General features: G+C 38.2%; 1 protein-coding gene across 6 annotated transcripts in view; it reads right to left on the bottom strand.

The window, feature by feature from the left end:
* The window catches only part of MRE11 (MRE11 homolog, double strand break repair nuclease), a 77,904-nt gene that overhangs the window by 17,737 nt on the left and 40,006 nt on the right, over window positions 1-20,161 (bottom strand). For 3 of the 6 annotated variants that reach the window (XM_017498403.2, XM_017498404.2, XM_037727837.1), the window contains exons 14-16: window positions 20,021-20,083; window positions 11,138-11,357; window positions 9,749-9,832 (exon numbers count right to left, since the gene is read on the bottom strand). In XM_017498403.2, the coding sequence (XP_017353892.1) occupies window positions 9,749-9,832; window positions 11,138-11,357; window positions 20,021-20,083 (367 nt within the window). Of the gene's footprint in view, window positions 1-9,414; window positions 9,446-9,748; window positions 9,833-11,137; window positions 11,358-20,020; window positions 20,084-20,161 lie in introns of all 6 variants that reach the window. The other 3 variants (XR_001816419.2, XM_017498405.2, XM_017498406.2) reach the window with 3 other exon arrangements.

Below are 20,161 nucleotides of genomic sequence, written 5' to 3'. Positions count from 1 at the left end.
AAATGTATACTTAAAAAATCAGTTCATTTTTCAAAAAAGGCCTAGTACTGGAGGTAATCAGTTAAGTTAGCAGAACCAATATATCAAATCAATTAGATAAAAGACAAATTTAGACCCATGATTCACATAACATTCATCTTCATAATCTTATTACAAAACACTACCACTAATATCAGCTATCATCTACTGCATTTTTACCAGTTGTTGTGATTAGTAATGTAAATACTTAAGTTCATTAAATATAATTACTCTGAAGTCAGTACAACATTGTCAATTTTATAGATAAGGGATCTGATGCTTATAGAATAACACCAGTTCACACTTACTGAGGGCTTAATATGCATAGACTCTGCCCGGTACTTCACATGCATTTTCTCATTAATCCTCAAAATAACACAATGACGTAGACGCAATCATTGACCCATCCTACAGACGAGAACACTCAATCCTAAGACGGAAAACTTAACGTATTTGCTGGAGGACACACAGCTAGTAAAATTGAGAAGTCAGGATTCAAACCAAGATCTTCCTGACTTTAGAACTATGGTCTTAACTCTTATGCTACACAATCTTTAATTTTTACTCAGTCATTGTCAAGTATTTAACAGGCATGTACTCTGTTACGTGCCAAGCACAGTGGACACAGCGATGAGCAGGAATGGTGCAGACACTGTTCTCACATCACTTACAGTGCAAGGGTGCTGTGTCAGCAGTAAAGAGCTGGCTGTGGCTGACCCAATGGGCCTGACTCCAGAGCCTGGGTTCTTAACCGCCATGCCCTGCTGCAAAAGGCACCATAATAAGATTTTTGCCTACAACATAACTCAGGAAATCTGATGTTTTGTATTTAGTTTATTTTATGTAGCCTCTTTTCATGGGTAAATACTGTTTCCTTAACAAAATTAGTCAAGGCAATCTGTAAAACTTTTAAGGCACCATAACTGGTCTACAGTCTCTCGACGCAAATAGGTTTAATCTGTGTTGTCAATGGGTAACAGTCATTGCAGACTAGGTTATTCAGACAAAATAATCTCTGTCTTCAAACTTACTTCCGCTGACAACAATCCAAATTAGTATCTCAAACATTAAAAAAAAATGCTCAATGGCACTGAAGAGCTGATCGCATAGCAAGGAATTACCAGGCCAAAACTGAAGAAAAGCTAGCACTCAGAGGTAAGCAGAGTCCTTTCCCCGAGTTCACTTTTCAATAGGGAAAATGTTAACACTGGTTTTTAGAGTTCTGAAGAAAAAAAGAGAGAGAGCTACCATAGCCCAAGGCCTGCCCAAAGTGGGAAGCCTGATCCATTTCCTCCCTTGTTTAGGTGGGGACCCAGTGGTTAAAGAGAGAAGCAGAGGTAAAAGAATTTCATAAGCATGTAACTGAGAACGCCCATTTTTCTTTTTTCTTTTTTTTTTTTTTTTGAGACCAAGTCTCGTTCTGTCACCAGGCTGGAGTGCAGTGGTATGATCTCGGCTCACTGCAACCTCCACCTCCCAGGTTCAAGCGATTCTCCTGCCTCAGCCTCCTGAGTAGCTGGGACTACAGGTGCATGTCACCACACCTGGCTAATTTTTGTATTTTTAGTAGAGATCGGTTTTCACCGTGTTGGCCAGGACGGTCTTGAACTCCTGACCTAGTGATCTGCATGCCTCAGACTCCCAAAGTGCTGGATTACAGGTGTGAGCCACCGTGCCTGGCTGAGTACCCCCATTTTTCTAAGAGATAGTTCAATTATTTTTTCTCTGTCTCTCCTTTTCTCATTTCTCCTTTTCCCCACTTTCTACTTAGTTCTTTAGAAATACAATTATAGTCTTTTACTTCCTCTTATCAGACACTCGCTACAGGGGGAGTTCATCTGACTATGTGCTTAGAAGCTCCAGGGTGGGACTATCACCCACCAGGGGGTTGCCTCTAGAGATAACAGTGGATTTACAACCCAAAGTCCTGCTATGAAACTCTCTCCCACCTTGAGAATTTTCGGCCACCTTTATAGCCTATTTCTTCCCATGAAGACGCCAATTTAACTCCCTGGTAGATAAGACACCAAATTGGCATGCAGACCCCTAACTTGTTCGCTTCCTCCCCTGCATGCCATTCCTGATAGGACCCCTTTAAAAGCATCCAACAAGGAATGTAAAGGACCTCTTCAAGGAGAACTACAAGCCACTGCTCAACGAAATAAGAGAGGACACAAACAGATGGAGAAACATTCCATGTTCATGGTTAGGAAGAATCAATATCGTGAAAATGGCCATACTGCCCAAAGTAATTTACAGATTCAATGCTATCCCCATCAAGCTACCAATGACCTTCTTCGCAGAACTGGAAAAAACCACCTTAAACTTCATATGGAACCAAAAGAGAGCCCGCATAGCCAAGTCAATTCTAAGCAAAAAGAACAAAGCGGGGGGAATCACACTACCAAATTTCAAACTATACTACAAGGCTACAGTAATCAAAACAGCATGGTACTGGTACCAAAACAGAGATATAGACCAATGGAACAGAACAGAGGTCTCGGAGGCAACACAACATATCTACAACCACCTGATCTTTGACAAACCAGACAAAAACAAGCAATGGGGAAAGGATTCCCTGTTCAATAAATGGTGTTGGGAAAGCTGGCTAGCCATGTGCAGAAAGCAGAAACTGGACCCCTTCCTGACACCTTACACTAAAATTAACTCCAGATCGATTAAAGACTTAAACATAAGACCTAACACCATAAAAACCCTAGAAGAAAATCTAGGCAAAACCATTCAGGACGTAGGTGTAGGCAAGGACTTCATGACCAAAACACCAAAAGCATTGACAACAAAAGCCAAAATAGCCAAATGGGACCTAATCAAACTCCACAGCTTCTGCACAGCAAAAGAAACAATCATTAGAGTGAATCAGCAACCAACAGATTGGGAAAAAATTTTTGCAGTTTACCCATCTGACAAAGGGCTGATATCTAAAATATACAAAGAACTAAAACAGATTTACAAGAAAAAAACTAACAAACCCATTCAAAAGTGGGCAAAGGATATGAACAGACACTTTACAAAAGAAGACATACATGAGGCCAACAAACATATGAAAAAATGCTCATCATCACTGGTCATCAGAGAAATGCAAATCAAAACTACATTGAGATACCATCTCACGCCAGTTAGAATGGCGATCATTAAAAAATCTGGAGACAACAGATGCTGGAGAGGATGTGGAGAAACAGGAACACTTTTACACTGTTGGTGGGAGTGTAAATTAGTTCAACCATTGTGGAAGACAGTGTGGCGATTCCTCAAGGACATAGAAATAGAAATTCCATTTGACCCAGCAATCCCATTACTGGTTATATATCCAAAGCATTACAAATCGTTCTACTATAAGGACACGTGCACACGAATGTTCATTGCAGCACTGTTTACAATAGCAAAGACCTGGAACCAACCCAAATGCCCATCGACGATAGACTGGATAGGGAAAATGTGGCACATATACACCATGGAATATTATGCAGCCATCAAAAACGATGAGTTTGTGTCCTTTGTAGGGACATGGATGAACCTGGAAACCATCATTCTCAGCAAACTGACAGAAAAGCAGAAGATCAAACACCGCATGTTCTCACTCATAGGCGGGTGTTGAACAATGAGAGCACAAGGACACAGGGAGGGGAGCACTACACACTGGGGTCAGTTGGGGGGAAATAGGGGAGGGACAGTGGTGGGTGGGAAGCTGGGGAGAGATAGCAAAGGGAGAGATGCCAGATGTGGGTGATGGGGAGGAAGGCAGCAAATCACACTGCCACATGTGTTCCTATGCAACAATTTTGCATGTTCTTCACATGTACCCCAAAACCTAAAATGCAATAAAATAAATAAATGGGAAAAAATAAAAATGAAAATAAAAAATAAAAGCATCCACTTTCTGCTGCAAAGGGGGAAGCAGTATCCTTAAGATAGGAAGCCTGTATTTCTTCCCCTAAGTTAGCTTTAGGATAAAAAGTCACTTTCTTTATTCCACACTTTGCTCTTTTTAATTGGACTTTGCAAGTAGCAAGTGACTCAACCTGCATTTTCGTTACAAGCACGTATCACTTGACTGGTCCAAGAAACCCTCAAATTCACCTTAAAGTGGTCTAAGACCTGTGGTGACCTAGAAGTCTGGAGAAACAAATGTGAATCTACTCTGGAGGAAGACAGCTTCACCCAAGGTCTCAAATTACTCCTGCTGATGATTTTCTAGGAACAGTAAATAACAAAGCATGGAAAGAAATACATCACCATAAATGAGAACCATAAATGAGACACTAGGTTATTAAACACAGAATACAAAAGAAATCCTTACCACGTACATACAAAAAATTAAAGACAGGCCTAAAAATATCTTCAGGAAAACTTTAAAAATGGTCAAAAGTAACAGAGCATATTTTGAAAGAAATAGGCTGGATGCGGTGGCTCATGCCTGTAATCCCAGCACTTTGGGAGGACAAGGCAGGAGGATCACATGAGGCCTGGAGTTTGAGACCAGCCTGGCCAACATGATAAAACCCCATCTATACTAAAACTACAAAATTAGCCAGGTGGACAGGTGTGGTAGTGCACATCTGTAAACCCAGCTACTTGGGAGGCTGAGGCAAGAGAATTGTTTGAACCCAGGAGGCAGAGGTTACAATGAGCCAAGATCGCACCACTGCACTCCAGCCTAGGCAACAGAGAGAGACTCTGTTAATAACCAAAAAAAGGGATCAGAAATAATTACTCAGAATATAGCACAGAAAGAGAAAAAAGAAAACACAAGAGTCCTGGGAGGACAGAGTAAAAAGGTCTTATATATATTTAACTGAAGACTCAGAAGGAAGGAGAATATGAATAGCATAGAGGTAATATCTGAAGGGATAATAGCTAAAGATTTTCTAGAAGTGGTGGAATACCAGTTCAGAGATTCATGAAGCTCAATAAATCCTAAGCAGGATAAAAAAGGATACCATCTTTAGATATATCACAGTGAAACTGCAGAACATAAAAACAGCAAGCTGAGGGAAAAACAGGTTACTTTTTAAAAAACAAAACAAATAAGCTTAATATCTGATTTCTTAACTACAGTGGAAACTCAAAGACTCATTTTAAGTGATGAATTCTACTCAATGGAGTCAAGGAAAGCTTCACATAAAACAAGCCAGGAAACGATTCCACAGGGCAGAAAAAACAAACAAACAAAAAAGCCAGGACAAAAAAAAGATAATTTGGGCGAAAGTAAAGGTAGATAATCTACATATATGACTAACAATTGCATGCTACATGGAAGTGTTCATTATTTTATTCACTCTTTTTCTATGTTTCTGCTTTCTCATTTTTAATATTAATAACAATAACATTTCATAAATGCCTACTATGTGCCTACTATTTGATCATTTAATCTTCATAATAAATCAATAAAAAAGAGATTACTATTTGCAATTCATATCTAAACAAACTAGGAGAGCGAGTGACTTGTCTCAAGTCACAAAGCTGTCATATGTTGAACACAAGGTTGAACTCAGCATGGATCCTTCACAATTTACCAGGCTGCCTTTTCTCTCTTTCTTCTTCTCTTTTATATTAAACCCACCAAGAATAAAACAGCATCTTTCCAGATGCCATTTCCTAAATGGCAATAAAGACAACATGTTTCTGAAGCAAAAAGGTAAGGATCTTAGCTGGCTCTTCTGAAGTACTAAATAATACTTGAGTAAAAATATAGCAATGGAATTTTTTGTAACAGTCTGAGAGACTGTTTGTTATAATTTCCGTTCTTTCGCATTTGCTGATGAGTGATTTGCTTCCAATTACGTGGTCACTTTTAGAGTAAGTGTGATGTGGTGCTGAGAAGAATGTATATTCTGTGGATTTGGGTGCAGATTTCTGCAGATGTCTATTAGGTCCTCTTGGTCCAGATCTGAGTTCAAGTTCTGGATATGATTGTTAATTTTCTCTCTCATTGATCTGTTTAAATACTGACAGTAGGGTTTTAAAGTCTCCTACCATTATTATGTGGGAGTCTAAGTCTCTTTGTAGGTCATTAAGAACTTGCTTTATGTATCTGGGTGCTCCTCTATTGGGGGCATATATATTTAGGATCATTAGCTCTCCTTTTACCATTATGTAATATCCTTCGTCTCTTTTGATCTTTGCAGGTTTAAAGTCTGTTTCATCAGAGACCAGGATTGCAACTCCAGCTTTTTTTTTAGCTCTCCATTTGCTTGGTAAATCTTCCTCCATCTCTTTATTTTGAGTCTATGTGTGTCTCTGCACATGAGATGGGTCTCCTAAACACAGCACACTGATGGATCTTGAGTTTTTGTCCAGTTTGCCAGTCTGTGTCTTTTGATTGGGGCATTTAGGCTGTTTACATTTAACATTAATATTGTTATGTGTGAATCTGTTCCTGCCATTTGTTACTGGCTGGTTGTTTTGCCCATTAGTTAATGCAGTTTCTTCATTGTGTTGTTGGTCTTTACCATTTGGTATGTTTTTGGAGTGGCTGGTACTGGTTGTTCCTTTCTGTTTAGTGCTTCTTTCAGGAGATCTTGTAAGGCAGGACTGCTGGTTACAAAATCTCTCAACAATTGCTTGTCTGTAAAGGATTTTATTTCTCCTTCACTTATGAAGCTTGGTTTGGCTGGATATGAGATACTGGGTTGAAAGCTCATTTCTTTAAGGATGTTGAATATTGGCCCTCACTCTCTTCTGGCTTGCAGGGTTTCTGCAGAGAGATCTGCTGTGAGTCTGATGAGCTGCCCTGTATGGGTAACCTGGCCTTTCTCTCTGGCTGCCCTTAGCATTTTTTCCTTCATTTCAACCCTGGTGAATCTGACGATTATGCACCTTGGGGTTGCTCTTCTTGAGGAATATCTTTGTGGTGTTCTCTGTATTTCCCGGACTTGAATGTTGGTCTGCTTTGCTAGGCTGGGAATGTTCTCCTGGATAATATCCTGAAGAGTGTTTTCCAGGTTGGATTCATTCTCCCCGTCACATTCCAGTACACCAATTAAGCACAGATTAGGTCTTTTCCCATAATCCCATATTTCTTGGAGGCTTTGTTCATTTATTTTGACTCTTTTTTCTCTAATCTTGCCTTCTCGTTTTATTTCATTGAGTTGACCTTCAATCTCTGATATCTTCTCTCCTGCTTGATCGATTTGGCTATTGAAACTTGTGCATGTTTTGCAAAGTTCTCGTGCTGTATTTTTCATCTCCATCAAGTCATTTATGTTCTTTTCTAAGCTTGTTATTCTAGTTAGAATTTCATCTAACCTTTTCAAGGTTTTTAGTTTCTTTGCATTGGGTTACAACATGCTCCTTTAGCTCAGAATAGTTTGTTATTACCCACCGTCTGAAGCCTGTGTCTGTCAGTTCGTCAAACTTATTCTCCATACTGTTTTGTTCCCTTGCTGGTGAGGAGTTGTGATCTCTTGGAGGAGGAGAAGTGTTCTGGTCTTTGATGATTTCATTCTTTTTGCACTGGTTTCTTCCATCTTCATGGAGTTACCTACCTTTGATCTTTGAAGTTGGTGATTTCGGATGGGGTCTCTGAGTGGACGTCCTTTCTGTTGACAGTGAAGCTATTTCTTTTTGTTTTTTAGTTTTCCTTCTAACAGTCAGGCCCCTCTGCTGTAGGACTGCTGGTGGTCCACTCCAGACCTTGCTTGCCTGGGAATCAACCATGGGGGATGCAGAACAGCAAGTATTGCTGCCTGATCTTTCCTCTGGTAGCTTCATCCCAGAAGGGTAACTGCCAGATGTCAGCCAGAGTTCTGTATGTGGCGTGTTTTTGGTTACACATTGGTTGATTAATCGCTTGAGGAGGCAGTCTGTCCCTTGTCTTCCTGCAGAGGCGCTGCTGGTCTGACACAGTCTCAGTCCAGCTGCTGTGAAGCTTTCTCTGGCTTTTGTTTACAGAGGTAAGATCAGCTATAGCAGATGCCCTTCTCCTCAATGAGCTCGATCATCTTGGGTTGAGCTTTAACTGATGTGCTGGCTGTGAAACTCTCAAGCGAGAGGGCTTCAGCTTGCTAGTAGTCTTTGTGGGGGTGGGACCCACCAAGCCGTATCACCTGTCTCCCTGCTTTCAGCTCCCTCTCTTTCTGGGGAGCGGGAAGTTCCATCCTGCAGGCGCTCTTGGTGCCAGTCAAAGCATCCGCTCACATCTGTGTGGACAACCCACTGCACAGACTGGAGCTGCTGCTCAGATCTGTGCTAGTAACTCATGGCGCTTTTCAGCCTGGTGGGGATCTCCTTGTTTGTGGGTTGCAAAGGCCATGGGAGAAGCACAGTATCTAAACTGGAGTACCGGAGGGGAAGAGTCCCTGATCCGCCATCCAGCTGCACTTCCTTGGGTGAGGCAGTGGCCAATCATTTTTTATATTATTTGGTATCTCTTCTAATTGATCATATATAGTTGATAGTCTCCTTGAAATATAATTTCAAAGAGGAGTACGGTAGTCTTGGCATGATATGTCCAATTTAGTACACAGGGAGAACTTCCTTGCTGTGCAACCTTGTCCAACCCACCTCATTTTGTTGTTGTTGTTGTTCTGTTTTGTTTTGGTTTAGGTTTTTAGCAACCTGATGCCATGGTTTTTAGTTTCTGTCACTAGTGATATGAGGAAAGGAGGGATAAGAAAGGGACTTTACTGGCCCAACCGGAAAGAGAAACTAAGAACCCATGACTGTATTCTCTCCCTTGGACACCCCTGCAAGACTCATTATTTCTATTAATACTATTTATTTATTTTATACTATTTATTTCTATTAATACTGTTTAAGACATCAATAGATATGGACAGTTGGGTCTGCCAGCATAACTCTTACTGACCTAATTCTTTTTCACCTTGGTTGCTGTTAAACTCATATACCTCTCACTCTATTTGTGCAGCTGTCCTTTTGGACATAGAGTTTATATTTCCCCTGATAAATTTCATCTTCTGAGACTTAGTTCATCTCCCCCGTGTGTCAAAAATTAATACTAGCTATAAGATTATAAATATAATATTTAATAAATTAATATTCATAAATATAAAAGTGAGACAATAACCAAAAATAATTAATAGAATATAAATAAAATACATATGAATATATTCTAAATGCTAAGTAAAAAAATATATCACCACTTAACACATACTTTTTGTAAATATGACTAACATTTTAGGGTAATCTCATAATTTATAATATTAAAAATAGTTAAACAGATCCCTTTAAGTTGAGGCCAATTTTTAGACCATGGAATTATATAAAAATTAATTCCAAGAGCCTAATTTCTTTTAAATATAGGTCACACGACTTCTCTATATGGAAAGCAGAGACTGACAGAGCAGCAAGGGAGAAGCAAAGAAACAGCACATGCTGTTCCTCTCTTTTTCGACCACTGTCCATACAGTGACCAACCGATTCACTTTCCTATGTTTCCAGGATCTCTCTAAGAGAAACAACAATAATATTTGTCTAAAAGTAAGAAATTATAAAACATAATTTTAAAAGCTTACTCTCTTCAGTAACTCTAATGCATAGCAAAGATCTTTTTATTTTTTTCATTTTTTTTTTAATTGCATTTTCTGTTTACAATAGCAAAGACCTGGAGCGAAGATCTTTTAAAAAACAATTTATCCTGTGATCCTAATTGCCCTTTTAACTTCCTAATGATGGCAACACAAATAAGGGCTATTAATGGGGATTATCTAATATTAGAATTTATAAATAGCTACTTGCAGTCTATACTCACCATCTATAATGGACATATTTCTAGATGTTGACACAGTGGTCTTTGAGTTTCTGCTACGAGTAGAAGTCTCCAGACCAGTGCCTGCTTTCAGAATAATGAACAGTCAATGTACAATCATATCAGCAACTAAGGTTTATTTCACAGAACGCCAAAAAATGAAAGCTAAATAGACTTATGTCAAACAGTTTGTCTGTAAAAAGCCAGACATATACATAAGAACAAACATCTAGAGTCTGACCAATTTTCAGAGATTGAAAATTCTTTTAGACCACATTTTAGTTAATATTTATCCAATTAAAATGTAAGCAAATAGGCCAGGAGTGGTGGCTTACCCCTGTAATCTCAGCACTTTGGGAAGCCGAGGCAGGAGGATCACTTGAAGTCAGGAGTTCAAGACCAGCCTGGCCAATATGGTGAAACTCCATCTCTACTAAAAATACAAAAATTAACCAGGCATGACAGTGGGCACCTGTAATATCAGCTACTTGGGAGGCTGAAGCAGAAGAACTGCTTGAACCTAGGAGGCAGAACAGTGAGCTGAGATTGTACCACTGCACTCTAGCCTGGGTGACAGAGCAAGATTCCATCTAAAAAAATATAAGAAAATAAAAAATTTTAAGGAAAAATTTTGTAAATGTTAAGAATAGTGAAAATAATCATCATTAAAAGACAGAGATTTCTCTCCCTGGAGATTTTAAATCAAATTACTATTCATTTCACCAACTTAAAATTCCTATGGATACATATTTAATAAAAATTTTTTTAATCCTTAGAGATGAATTGACATAATGTGTGAGAAAGTCTCTGAATGACCAATTTCTATTGGCTTGAACTATTCAATGACAATAGTCTCACAGTAAACACAATGATGACAATGTTAATGACTACTTTTGGAAATCAATTTGGAGGCAGTTTTCCTTCTTAAACTGACTTGATCAAGATATTTGATAAGCATGTGGGTATTTGTATCTTATGACCGTAACAAAAAAAATAATTTTATGATCTCAGTTTTCTTCCTGTTGCCAAAGGCTTTTAGCTAACTATTTTCTTTAACAACTCATATTTGCCTATTACTTTGTACATATGAGAATACATATGACATAAAATGTACCCAAAAGGTACTGTGTGACAAACACAGTGAAGCTTTTATAAGGTATGTGTTAAAGACAATTAAAACCCTAAGTGCATATGGCCATTCAAAATTTATTTAAGTAAAAGGCACACGTGAGAACTGCCTTAAAGACTGTCTTTATATATTACAAAAATAGATTTTTAAAGAACCATGTTTTAGAAATAAAAACCTATAATTCAATTCTGATGAGATCCAATTCTATATTTTCCACTCAACTGCCAAGTCTGAATGTGCATACGACTAAACTCAGTGCTTACCTCTTCCTCTTTGAGACACTCCTCTAGATGCTGAATTCTGCCCTCTTCCTCCTCTTCGACCTCTTCCTCGGCCTCTTCCTTTGCTGGCTGCTCCTGAGATGCTATCATCAGAGTCATCAGCCATCTGTTCTGCTAAACCTATACTCATAAGGTCATCAGCACTAAAGGCAGAAGCAGACTCTTCTGACTGAGATCTAAGCGCTCTGGCCCTGTTGATAGCCTAAGAGGGAGAAGAAAGAGAAAGTACATACAAGCAGATAATGCACTATCCTACAAATAACTAATTTAGGCATTGAGATGAACTAATCATGCTATAAAAAGATAAAGGAGGCTGGCAAGGTGGTTCACGCCTGTAATCCCAGAACACTGGGAGGGTGAGGCAGGAGGATGCCTTGTGCCCAACAATTCAAGACAAGCCTGGGCAACATGGGGAAACACTGTGTCTACAAAAAAAAATACAAAACTTAGCCAGGCATGGTGGTGTGCGCCTGTAGTCCCTGCTACACAGGAGGCTGAGGCAGGAGGATCACTTAAGCTGAGGAGACAGAGGCTGCAGTGAGCTATAATCACACCACTCCACTCCAGCCTGGGTGACAGAGAGAAAGCCTGTCTCAAAAAATAAAAACAAATTTATTTATATATGTGTAAAGGAGAACCTCCTCACCAATCAAATTTAATGCTTATTATCTGTCAGATCAATCTACCATCCTACCTGTAAAATGAGACCCTTTGGAAAGGTTTACCAAGAAGAATAAAATCTCACAGAATCAAAACTTCCAGAACTAGAAGGAATACTGGCAATCACCCCTAATTCAATACGACATTTGACCATAACAGCCTGTCATCATTTGAGCTACTTTTGAGAATAGGCTCCTAGTAAATAACAAGGAAAAAAATTACAAAAAATAGCTGTTATCTCTGGGCAGTAAAATTTTAGGGTGCTTCCATTTTTCATTCTTGAATATTACATATTTTCCATAACATGCTTTTTCTAAAAAATTACTTTTGTAATCAGAAAAAACATGAGCAACAATGTCTTACAAATATATGCTAAAGAAAGGGCTGGGCATGGTGGCTCACACCTATAATCACAGAACTTTGGGAGGCCAAGGTGGGTAGACTACTTAAGATCAGGAGTTAGAGGCCAGCCTGGGCAACATGGCCAGAACTTGTCTCTTAACAAACTACAAAAATAGAAAAAAGGCTCCAAAAAATAGGGATTATGTGAAAAGACCTAATCTACGTTTGATAGGTGTACCTGAATGTGACGGAGAGAATGAATCTAAGCTGGAAAATGCTCTTTAGGATATTATCCAGGAGAACTTCCCCAAACTAGCAAGGCAGGCCAGCATTCAAGTCCAGGAAACACAGAGAACACCACAGAGATATTCCTCAAGAAGAGCAACCCCAAGGCACATAATTGTCAGTTTCACCAGAGTTCAAATGAAGGAAACAATGCTAAGGGCAGCCAGAGAGAAAGGTTGGGTTACCCAAAAAGGGAAGCCCAGCAGACTCAGAGTGGACCTCTCGGCAGAAACCCTACAAGCCAGAAGAGAGTGGGGACCAATATTCAACATCCTTAAAGAAAAGAACTTTCAACCTAGAATTTCATATCCAGCCAAACTAAGCTTCATAAGCGAAAGAGATACAATCCTTTACAAACAAGCAATTGCTGAGAGATTTCGTCACCACCAGGCCTGCCTTACAAGAGCTCCTGAAAGAAGCACTAAACAGAAAGGAACGGCCAGTAGCCGGCACTCCAAAAACGTATTGAGTGGTAAAGAGCACTGACACAATGAGGAAACTGTGTCAACTAATGGGCAAACAACCAGCTAGCATCAAAATGGCAGGATCAAATTCACACATAACAATATTAACCTTAAATGTAAATGGGCTAAATGCCCCAATCAAAAGACACAGACTGGCAAATCGGATAAAAAATCAAAACCCATCGGTGTGCTGTATCCAGGAAACCCATCTCATGTGCAGATATACACATAAGCTCAAAATAAAGGGATGAAGGAAGATTTACCAAGCGAATGGAGAACAAAAAAAAGCAGGAGTTACAATCCTAGTCTCTGATAAAATAACTTTAAACAAATGAAGATCAAAAAAGACAAAGAACCAATGAAGATCAAAAAAGTCAAAGAAGGACATTACATAATGATAAAAGGATCAAAGAGCTAACGATCCTAAATATATACGCACCCAATACAGGAGCATCCAGATACATAAAGCAAGTTCTTAATGACCAACAAAGAGACTCAGACTCCCACACAATAATAGTGGGAGACTTTAACACTCCACTGTCAGTATTAGACAGATCAACGAGACAGAAAATTAACAAGGATATCCAGGACTTGAACTCAGATCTGGACCAAACAAACCTAATAGACATCTACAGAACTCTCTACCCCAAATCCACAGAATATACATTCTTCTCAGCACCACATCACACCTACTCTAAAATTGACCACATAATTGGAAGTAAACCACTCCTCAGCAAATGTAAAAGAATGGAAATCATGACAAACAGTCTCTCAGACCACGGTGCAATCAAATTAGAACTCAGGATTAAGAAACTAACTTAGAACTGCAGAACTTCATGGAAACTGAACAAGTGGCTCTTGCATATTGACTAGATAAACAATGAAATGAAGGCAGAAATAAAGATGTTCTTGGAAATCGAGAACGAAGACAACGTACCAGAATCTCTGGGACACATTTAAAGCAGTGTCTAGAGGAAAATTTATAGCAATAAATGCCCACATGAGAAGCACGGAAAGATCTAAAATCAACACCCTGTCATCAAAATTGAAAGAGCCAGAGGAGCAAGATCAAAAAAATTCAAAAGCTAGCAGAAGACAAGAAACAAATAAGATCAGAGCAGAACTGAAGGAGATAGAGACACAAAAAACCCTTTGAAAAATTAATAAATCCAGGAGCTGGTTTTTTGAAAAGCTCAACAAAATAGAACACTAGCCAGATTAATAAAAAAGAAAAGAGAGAAGAATCAAATAGATGCAATGAAAAACGATTAAGGGGATATCACCACTGATTCCACAGAAATACACACTACCATCAGAGAATTACTACAATCAACTCTATGCACATAAATCAGTAAAGCTGGAAGAAATATATAAATTACTGGACACTTGCACCCTCCCAAGCCTAAACCTGGAAGAAGTCGAAACCCTGAATAGACCAATAATAAGGGCTGAAGTTAAGGCAGTAATTAATAGCCTACCAACCAAAAAAAGCCCAGGTCCAGATGGGTTCACAGATGAATTCTACCAGACATACAAAGAGGAGCTGGTACCATTCCTTCTGAAACTATTCCAAACAATCCAAAAAGAGGGAATCCTTCCCAAATCATTTTATGAGACCAACATCATCCTGATATCAAAACCCAGCAGAGACTCAACAAAAAAAAGAAAACTTCAGGCCAATATCCACGATGAACATAGATGCAAGAATCTTCAGTAAAATACTGGCAAACCAATTGCAACAGCACATCAAAAAGCTTATCCACCATGATCAAGTAGGCTTAATCCTGGGGATGCACGGCTACTTCCACACATGCAAGTCTATAAACGTAATTCACCACATGAACAGAACCAAAGACACAAACCACATGATTACCTCAATAGATAAAGGGAAGGGCTTCAACAAAATTCAACAGCCTTTATGCTAAAAACTCTCAATAAACTAGGTATCAATGGAACGTATCTCACAGTAATAAAAGCTATTTACAAAATCACAGCCAATATCATACTGAATGGGCAAAAATGGAAGCATTCCCTTTGAAATCTGGCACTAGACAAAGATGCCCTCTCTCACCACTCCTTTTCAATATAGTATTGGAAGTTCTAGCCAGAGCAAGGAGGCAAGAAAAAGAAATAAAGGTTATTCAATTAGGAAAGGAAGAAGTCAAATTGTCTCTATTTGCAGACGACATGATTGTATATCTAGGAGACCCCATCGTCTCAGCCCAAAATCTCCTGAAACTGATAAGCAACTTTAGCAGTCTCAGCATACAAAATCAACGTGCAGAAATCACAAGCATTCCTATACACCAATAACAGACTTAAAGAGAGCCAAATCAAGAATGAACTGCCATTCACAATTGCTACAAAGAGAATAAAATACCTAGGAATACAACTAACAAAGGATGTAAAGGATCTCTTCAAGGAGAACTACAAAACACTGCTCAAAGAAATAAGAGGACATAAACCGATGGAAAATATTCCATGCTCATGGTTAGGAAGAATCAATAGCGTGAAAATGGCCATACTGCCCAAAGTAATTTACAAATTCAACGCTATCCCCATCAAGCTACCCATGACCCTCTTCAAAGAACTGGAAAAAACCACCTTAAATTTCATATGGAACCAAAAGAGAGCCCACAGAGCCAAGTCAATTATAAGCAAAAAGAACAAAGCTAGAGGCATCAAGCTACCTGACTTCAAACTATACTAAAAGGATACAGTAACTAGAACAGCATGGTACTGGTACCAAAACAGAGATATAGACCAATGGAACAGAACAGAGGCCTCAGAGGCAATGCCACACATCTACAACCATCTGATCTTTGACAAACCTGACCAAAACAAGTAATGGGGAAAGGATTCCCTGTTTAATAAATGATGTTGGAAAAACTGGCTAGCCGTGTGCAGAAAGCAGAAACTGGCACTAAAATTAACTCCAGATGGATTAAACACATAAAATAAGACCTAACTCCACAAAAACCCTAGAAGAAAACCTAGGCAAAACCATTCACGACATAGGCATAGGCAAAAGCTTCATGACTAAAACACCAAAAGCATTGGCAACAAAAGCCAAAATAGACACATGGGATCTAATTAAACTCCAGAGCTTCTGCACAGTAAAAGAAATAATCCTTAGAGTGAACCGGCAGCCAACAGAATGAGAAAAAATTTTTGCAATCTACCCATCTGACAAAGGGCTGATATCCAGAATCTACAAAGAACTAACGCAGATTTACAAGAAATAAACAAACCCATTCAAAAGTGGGCGAAGGATATAAACAGACACTTTGCAAAAGAAGACATTTATGAGGCCAACAAACATATGAAAAAATGCTCACCATCACTGGTAATCAGAGAAATGTAAATCAAAACCACATGGAGATATTACCTCACGCCAGTTAGAATGGTGATCATTAAAAAATCTGGAGGCAACAGATACTGGAGAGGATAAGGAGAAATAGGAACACTTTTACACTGTTGTTGGGAGTATAAATTAGTTCAACCATTGTGGAAGACAGTGTGGTGATTCCTCAAGGACTTAGAAATAGAAATTCCATTTGACCCAGCAATCCCATTACTGGGTATACACCCAAAGGATTATAAATCATTCTATTATAAAGACACATGCACACATATGTTCATAGTGGCACTATTTACAATAGCAAAGATGTGGAACCAACCCAAATGCCCATGGATGATAGGCTGAACAAGGAAAATAAACCATGGAATACTATGCAGCCATAAAAAACAACGAGTTTGTGTCCTTTGTAGGGACACGGATGAATCTAGAAACCATCATTCTCAGCAAACTGACACAAGAACAGAAAATCAAACACTGCATGTTCTCACTCATAGGTGGGTGTTGAACAATGAGAAAACATGGACACAGAGAGGAGAGCATCACACACTCAGGTCTGTTGGGGAGGACTATGGGAGGGACAGTGGCGGGTAGGGAGTTGGGGAGGGATAACATGGGGAGAAATTCCAGTTACAGGTGACGGGGATGGAGGCAGCAAACCACCTTGCCATGTATGTACCTATGCAACAATCCTGCATGTTCTGCACATGTACCCCAGAACCTAAAGTACAATAAAATATATTTTTAAAAAAAGGAGAAACGAAATAAAGCCTGTCCAAGTATTAGCATGAAGATAGATTAATATATCAATAGATTTCAAATAAAACAACATCATAATAAATAAATCTAATCACTGGGTCTTTGGGACAAAACAATAACATTAATAAAAATCACCACATAGCTTTAAAGAAAGGAAGAAAACACAAATATACATCACTAGAAATAAGAAGGACCAGCATAGAGGCTCACACCTCTAATTCCAGGACTACAGCTGTAGAGGCTCACACCTCTAATCCCAGAACTTTGGAAGGCCAAGTCAGGAGGATCACTTGAGCCCAGGAGTTAAAGACCAGCCTGGGCAACATAAGAAGATTCCATCTATGTAAAAAAAAAATTTAAAAATTGGCGGGGAATGGTAGCACACTACAGAATGAGACCGTGTCTTGAAAAAAAGAAGTAAGAATGGGAGGGAATCCTCAAGACTTAGGAGAGAATGCTCAATTCTAAATAATCTGGAAAATGAATACCTTAATCTGACCCAAGGGAAAAAAAGAAACATAGGTTCAACAAACCAATTATCAAAGAAAATTTTGAGAAAATTATTAAAAGAAAAATACTCCTAAAAAAGAACCACAATCAGAAAGTTTCATAGGTAAATTCTACCAAACTTTCAAAAAACAGATAAGTCCACTGCTATTTCAATAGTGCCAGAGCATACAGAAAGACAGCTTCCAAATTGTTTTCACAATGATAACACCAGTATGACACAGTACTGACAAAGAACTTCATGTACAAAAAGAAAATTACAGAATATTATTTATGATTAAGAAAGCAAACAGGGGGACTCCAGAAGCATATGGAAAGACCAGTATATCCATAACCAGGGGGTTTACAAAGTGATACCAGGATGGTCTATAATAAGTTATATATATAAGATATATATACATATATGTATATAAAATTCACTATATTAATAGAACAAAGAAAGAAAAAACCCAAATATTTATCTGCACATATACAGAGCCATGTAATTCATCAATCATTCCTGATTTAAACAAGGCTGAGAAATACGTAAATATTTTCTTCATGTGTCAAAAACCCTAAATATGCTTATATTACTATGTGTATGTATCCCAAAGTGCTGGGATTACAGGTGAGCCACAATGCCTGGCCTAAAAGACTTTAAGGCATAATGTTTTTTCTCCAAATAGAAGAGCTAATACTCGTTTGTCTGTTTAAGTAATTTAAGCATGGTGTTAGGATTCATATTCTAGGCCAAATGATTCTGCAAAGCTGTGAATTACAGCTTGGCAGCATGTCAGACTCCATTTCCTAAGTTCTAAATAGTATGCAGAAAATGAAAAAAATTATAACATTCTATGGCATGCTGAAAAATTACCTAGGAAGCCCCGATTACATTTTAACGTTAAAATATAGCTGAATATCTGAACTCCTAAGTTATTTCTTCTGTAAAACTCCCATTTGAAATTTGTCACCGCCTCTCCTACCTTCCTTGTATAAGATGTTCACTCTTATGCTTTTAAAAGCTTAATGAAAAACTGAGTTTTTTGGCTTCACACATAAAGAACTCATTCAAAAGTAAAGAAACATTGCTGTACCTTGTTAAATTGAAATGGTTAATCAAATTTAAGCCAGATTTTAAGAAACAGGAATCATTTCTTCCTTGCATTTATTCTTGCAATTTGGCAAACTATTTCTATTTTAAGTGTGCCTTATAAGACGAATATAAATAAAATAAATGTGTTAAGGCATTTCTAATCTATAACTTCTTTTCGTTAGCTTCCAAAAAACAACCTGCAAAAGATATAGTGGTGATGTGCTGCATGATAGTTTTAGAAGTTTTTCATTTTTAGAAAACCATTCATTTGCAATGCACTGAATTAATATCATAATAATCTAAAATGTTGATAGGACATAGGATAGAAAAGCCTAGAATTGGAGCCAAAAATATGTTCAAATTCTACCCCACTATATGACTTTGAGTCTGTTCTGTCTGCTCATTTACAAAACGGGCACCTAGGAAAAGTAATTCAATATACATCTTCTTTACACACATGTCTCTTACCTAGTAAATTGAGAAAATCTTCTGGATACAGACCATAGCTTTTTTATACGTACAGTCCTAATATAAAGCAGAATATCTAACCCATAACAGGGACTATGCAGAATGTCTGCTGAATAAACGCAATCAAGACAAAACTAACAGTACATAATTTACAAGATAACTTTTAAATACTAGATAGCAATGATAAAACACTAAGAACAATTAGAAAATAAGAAAATACATTTCAATCATAAATTCACCAAGTACCAGGTAGAGGCCTCAAGTTTAAATGAAGAGTTGCTAACTTGTAGTTTCAATCCTGCAATGAGACTGACAAGACTGTGATGATGATGCTTAAGTTAATTTTAATATTTTAGAATAGATAACAGAAACTATTTATCCATGCTTGCTTAGTCATGGTTAACATTGGTAACCAACACATTTTAAGTTTCTTTTTTGCCCAAAATAATATCAGCTCAGTAAGATAAGATTTTATCTATAAGGTGCTCTGGTAACAATTAGATATTATATTGAGTAATAGGGGCTTTTGCTGTACATATCCCCACACGCATACAATTAAATAGGTTTTATTTATTTTTATTTATTTATTTTAAAGACAGGGTCTTGCTCTTTTGCCCATGCTAGAGTGCGATGGTGCAATCATAATATAGCCTTGAACTCCTGGGCTCAAGCAATCCCCTACCACCTTAGCCTCTCAATTAGCCAGGACTATAGGTGTGAGCCATTGCACCTGCTAAACAGGTTTTAGACAAGGGCAAAAGGGAAAAAAAGAGCAATGAGCAGAATATTTGTAGGCTGAACTGAAATCAATCAAAGGCAACTATCCTAAGCCAACCCCAGCACACTCCAAACCACCAAACCTACGGACGGACTATTCTAAATAAACCTACTAGTTATTCTAATTTAAGGAAGTGACATATAAACATAGGAATTTATAGCAGAATAATTACCTCACGGACTTCATCATCTTCTTCATTAGTATTTTTTTGTCTGCTTTCTCTGAAACGACGTACCTAGATCATGACAGAGTAAATCACAAACATGTTGCTTATTCCAGTTACGTAAATATAAAACAAGGGGCTACAATTAAG

The sequence above is a fragment of the Cebus imitator genome, unplaced genomic scaffold (genome assembly GCF_001604975.1).
Source record: "Cebus imitator isolate Cc_AM_T3 unplaced genomic scaffold, Cebus_imitator-1.0 Scaffold241, whole genome shotgun sequence".
Taxonomy (NCBI): Eukaryota; Metazoa; Chordata; class Mammalia; order Primates; family Cebidae; genus Cebus; species Cebus imitator.
Note: the sequence above shows the minus strand (reverse complement) of the source record. Positions and strands in the feature narration are given on the sequence as shown.